At 51.0% G+C, this 5,095-nt stretch overlaps 1 protein-coding gene across 1 annotated transcript; it reads right to left on the bottom strand.

The window, feature by feature from the left end:
* Window positions 1-657: 657 nt before the first annotated feature.
* LOC100501717 (Putative DUF231 domain containing family protein) lies at window positions 658-4,858 on the bottom strand. The gene is made up of 6 exons (NM_001362818.1): window positions 4,352-4,858; window positions 3,847-4,253; window positions 2,010-2,181; window positions 1,646-1,845; window positions 1,402-1,563; window positions 658-1,322 (listed from the first exon to the last, which is right to left on the bottom strand). Exons 1-6 carry the CDS (start codon window positions 4,574-4,576, stop codon window positions 944-946), a joined length of 1,545 nt encoding a protein of 514 aa, NP_001349747.1. The 5' UTR covers window positions 4,577-4,858; the 3' UTR covers window positions 658-943.
* Between the last annotated feature and the right edge of the window lie 237 nt (window positions 4,859-5,095).

Raw genomic sequence — 5,095 nt, 5'->3', positions numbered from 1 at the left:
TAGAGTCATAGCTAGCCTCGCAGGTACGAGATACGAAATACCACATCTTTCTTCTTGGTTGAGTTGCTCCTGAGTTTTTCCCGTTGTGGTCTTTTGTGCGCATGGACGATTGGAAGAGCAATGGCCTTTGAAACCACACCAATATCTCTTGCACATGTTTTTGTTTGCCGAATGACAAAATTTTAAGAGAGCCTACACATGACAGTTCGTTGCTTATCGTATACATTCGAGGGACAACACTACAAATATCGATTGTGGTCTATGATTTCAAGTAACATACTATGTTGGCTAGTGTGCATTGAGTCGCTGATGCCATAAGCATGGATACCTCTACAAGGTAATTTTTATCATGGCGTTTCTATACCTCAAATATTTGATGGGAACGTATGAGGGGAAATCAAATCAATTGATACAACCGGTGCAACCAAGACACATGGATATAGTTGGGAGGACCTTTTAAAAATATCCGGGGAGAGATGGGAGGATTGTTTTGAATAATAATATATTTTAAAAAAATATCCTGCCATCTCCATCTCTATGTCTTGGTTATATTGTTGCACAGTAGATTCAGTTTCACTTTTTTCCCGTGCAGCGAGGCAACCAGGTCAGACCCACATGACACAAGCAGCAAATTTCTGGCACCTTTTAAGAGAAATATTTCGACACGAATAGAAACAATTTCACGAATGATTCTGGTAAAAAATTATGTACACGTGCCAGGTAGAAACACGAGGCACAGAAGCGCGCATTTCCCCTCAGGCTCAAACAACCACATTTACTGCTGCTTTTTTTGGCTACACTAGTGCGATCTGACCTTCCAACAGATGCTCAGGTGAACCAGTCCAGCAGCATAGGCTTCTAAACCTACTATTAGGGGAAAAAGAAATAACTTATGGCGTCGACCACAAACACACTGATGCACGAGAAGTATTTCTAGCTGTTGTTATCTGTGAGGTTGATCCTGCGGCGGCGGCGGGCTCGACACGATGTGACCATAAACGAACTGGTTCCACGTGTCCGGCACGCCGGGGAGGCACCAGTGGATGCAATCCGCGAACTTCCTCGGGTTCGCCTTCTGCTCGGGCGTCAGGAGCTTCCCCTGCCGCAGCGTGTGCACGGAGGTGTGCGCGTCCTTGCGGATCTCCGACAGCGCGGTCACGTCGACGAAGCGCACCGGCACCTTCTCCATCGACCTCGTCACGCGCTGGGCGGCCGCGAAGAGGTCCCAGTCCGTGCCCACCTCCAGTTTCTTCGTGTAGTTGATCGCCGGCTGCGTCTCGGAGAAGCATTTTACGGCGTTGGGGCTGCCCCAGCCTTCACTCCTGGACCACAACAAGACAGTGAGTGACTGTGGAGGGGCAGAAATTCTGCATATCAAGCAAGGTACGGATGGATACTTACTGCATATGTACCGGTGACACGCTCATGAATAGGACCGTGCTTCTCTTGGGATCAATGTGCGCCTCTACCCATCTGGACCACGTCTTGAGGACCTTCCGGTATGCCTCCACACGCTCTATTTCATCGTACTTTACGTGTTTCCTTGAGAAAGATCCACCGTGCCTGTAGTCAAGAAGGTAGCTCGTGTAAGGCATGAGCAGCTCACCCTTTCCATTGTTCGCGAGTAAGACAATTAATTACTCACACGGTTTTCATCTGCGGTGTGTTCATCCACCAAATGTAAGTGTTGAAGATCAGGTAGTCCACGCCTTCCCAGTTTGCCGCATGCTTCGCGATCGATGTCGGCTTGATCATGCGGTCGCTGATGCTGTGAATGTCTGGGTCGTCTGAGTTTGACTCCACTAGGAACGGAGCCCAGTAGAACTCAACTGTTGCATTGTACTCCTGAAACATTCCGAGTAAACGATTCGCGTCAGGGTTTAGCTATAAGATTCGTAATGTCAGCATCAACAGAATTTGAGCATTCTTGACGCTGCCAATTTGCTAATACAAACACCAATTTATTCTATGATGCCGCGTCGCGGTCACTGCTTGATGAGTAAGTATACCTGAAGATGGAAGACATTAAGAGAACCATTCTTGACGAGAGATTTTTTGTCCCATGGTGCCTCTGACTGGACCAGGCACACCATGGACTCCCACTGGTTCCGATTCAGAGAATCACCCACAAACATCAGCCTTTTGTTCCTTAGCTTCTCCAGAAGCAACTTAGCCTCAAATCTGTAGCAGAAAGATTTTCTGATAAGTTTCCTCTGTTTTTGAAGGTTTAGCCATGTAATATGTAGCAGGGGAACAGATCAGTGCCTGCTATTGTGCTACATATTTTTACTGAATGCGTTACCTAAATATATGGAGTAAATAATACTGCAAGTAAGCTCAAGAGCTGATAGCTCCATGCATATACGAAAATGAATAAACTAACAATTAGTAAATACATGAGTGTGACTACTTGTGCTCAATACAGATAAATGTGAGCCCAGCCCTACCAAATTTGAAAGGATCTCGGGTACATAGAAATCAATTAGTAGCCTCATGTTTTGGTTGATGTTTTACAACGAGGTAGGGTATTCACCAATTTACTGACAGATATTGAAAGTGTAGATAATTGTTATTCCTTCCATTCTCTTTTATAAGGCACACACATATCAAGATTCAAACTTTAAAACCGTTGTCCAATAATTTGACTAATAAAATTTAGTGATTACAATTCAAACTTGATAAGGTCACATTTGCAATTAAACGCGCTATCCAATCTGTATAAGTGTATAAGTATAAACGATATGATACAAAATAAATAAATGGTTAAAGTTGTAATACAGGTGACCCTGTCGTACCAAACTACGCCTTATATAAGAGAATGGAGGGAGTAGCAGTTAGTTGGAACTAGAAGTTGTTGCAACATCATGCAACAGCTCCCACTTGTATTTTTCCTATTTCTTTTTTAGATTCCAAACACTGTTACTTACCTCCCCATTCAACCACTTCCTCTCTAACGAACAGAACTTCTCTATCAAACAATAAATTGCTTAATATATTCAAAGAAAGACCGTAGCTTGATGTGAGTGCGGTCTCTTTTTCTCATCAATTATATAACACCTAACAGATTAAGTAACCCCATACACGAATCTTAGATGCCAAGAAACACAACTAATGAGTAGACTTTAACAGATCAACTTCACCTAACGTGCTCTGCAGACTAGATGCAGGGGAACCATGTACAGCCACTTGCCTTGATGAAAACTTGAGGGTGCTAGCAACAATGACAGAGTGATGCAAAAACTAAGCACGAACCCTCTACGAGATGCAAAAACTAAGCACAACCGTTGCAACAGTAAGATGAAAGGGTTCAGTTACAGCAAGGCTACACTACGAGATGTTGGTAATGCTGGAAGACGATCGATATTATTTTTCATCCATAATTAGTTGTTTGTTACTACTGTCCTGACAAATTGGGGGGGGTTATTGGTAGTGTTTTCTAGTGAGCAATACACCTGTACTCCTGGCGCAATTGCGCATCCGCAGACAAGTTGGGCGCATCACCACGTCAACACAGAGCGCAAAGAGACGAAAAGACTGCTGCGCCCCCCGTCTCTTCCCCAGGATGCAGACACGGGTCCGCTCAAGTGCTGTGATCTCTAATAAACAGAAAAGAAAGCGCGAAGTGATCTGGCCGCCCATGCGGAGCACGCGTCCACCTCCGCTTTCCAGTAATCTAGTTCCGCAAGCGAAAGCGCGCACGCACCTACCCTACCCTACGACGCGAGCCGGGCCGCGTAAGCCCGTATGGACGTACACGTATACGTATGGACAGCATCTGCAGGAAGGGGGAGAAAGGATAACGGAATGCAGTGGTAGGCAAGGCAAGCAAGGAAGCCGTGGTGGTACCTGGGGAGGTCGCAGCCGTCGGGCTGCCAGCGCCACTTCTGGTAGTCGTCGTCGCGGCGGCCGTTGCGCGTGCAGGTGACCTGCTCCGTGAGGAAGCTGCACTCGGACTCCTTGTACAGCGGCGCGCGGGACTCGTCGTACACCCAGCGGCCCTTGTACAGGTCGCAGGTCCCCTGGGCCTGATCCTGCTCCTGCTCCTGCGAGCCGCCGCCGCCGTGGCCCCCGCTTCCCCCTTCCACCACCTCCTCGGTCAGCGGCGCGTCCTGCTGCAGGGAGGCACCGGGCTTCGCCGCGCCCTCCTCGGCCTCCTCCTGCTGCTCGTGCGGGGGCGGGTCGGTCCGATCCGCGCCGTCAGACCCCACTGCCCTCGCCGGCGGCGCGAGCGTCTCTACGGCCGCCACCTCCTCCTGCACGAGGAAACGGAAGCCACCGTAGGTTTAGCTTACAGACAGCACCGAGCGAGCGACAGGTTAGTAGGAAAGGAGCAGGAACGGTAGGTGCCTACCCTCGCGACGCCGGAGACGGAGGCGGCGCCGTCGGAGGAGGAGAGCTTGGCGTACGCCGTCGGGCCGCCGTGCCTCCGCAGCGAGGCGGCGATGTGGGCGGCGTCGTAGAGCACGGAGACCCCCAGCAGCGTGGCGAGCGCGAAGACCGCGGCCACCTGTGCCCGCCTGCTGGGCACCCCGACAGCGAGCGGCCCGGCCCCGCCCTTCCGCCGCGGGATCCGCATCGGCACCGGCGCGGCACGGAACCGACTGGAGGGCCGCAGCTGGGAATTGGGACTTCCGCGACCTGCTGGCCTCGCTTGCGCCCACCGGGGACAACCGCGGTTGATTTCACCTCCTCCGCCTCCGCGGCGGCGGGGGCTGCAACTGCTAGCAGGAGGCAGGCAGCGGCAGCTTTCTTCGCGTTGCTCGATGTTTCTTTATGGCGGGGCGCGGGGCACGCTCTTCAAGAGGGAGCGGAGGACAGGACAAGCGGGTGGGGTGGGCGCCGCCACCCTGCGGGGTAGGGTCGGGTGTGCTTTGGGCCCAAGGGTAGCGAAATGCGTGGAGGGAAAGGGGGTACGGCACTTCTGGCGAGTGGTGGAGGGAGGAACTCCATGAAGGGTTACTGTTGCTTTATGGCCCAAAGTGGCCCAAAGCGCACGGTAATTACGCGAGTCTTCGCTTGCCGCCATGCATAATCGCAGGAGGATGGTCCGGGTAAGTGGGTAACGGTCAAAAGTGGCGCACTGCTCCATGCGACC

Source organism: Zea mays, chromosome 8, assembly GCF_902167145.1.
Source record: "Zea mays cultivar B73 chromosome 8, Zm-B73-REFERENCE-NAM-5.0, whole genome shotgun sequence".
Taxonomy (NCBI): Eukaryota; Viridiplantae; Streptophyta; class Magnoliopsida; order Poales; family Poaceae; genus Zea; species Zea mays.
The sequence above is the reverse complement of the archived record's forward strand: the minus strand, read 5'-3'. Positions and strand labels throughout refer to the sequence as shown.

Coding starts and splice junctions, on each gene's coding strand:
- LOC100501717 (NM_001362818.1), bottom strand. CDS start 4,576: ATGCGGATCCCGCGGCGGAAGGGCGGGGCCGGGCCGCTCGCTGTCGGG. Junction 4,254..4,351: donor CCGTCTCCGGCGTCGCGAGG/GTAGGCACCTAC, acceptor TTCCTCGTGCAG/GAGGAGGTGGCGGCCGTAGA. Junction 1,323..1,401: donor GTGTCACCGGTACATATGCA/GTAAGTATCCAT, acceptor GTTGTGGTCCAG/GAGTGAAGGCTGGGGCAGCC.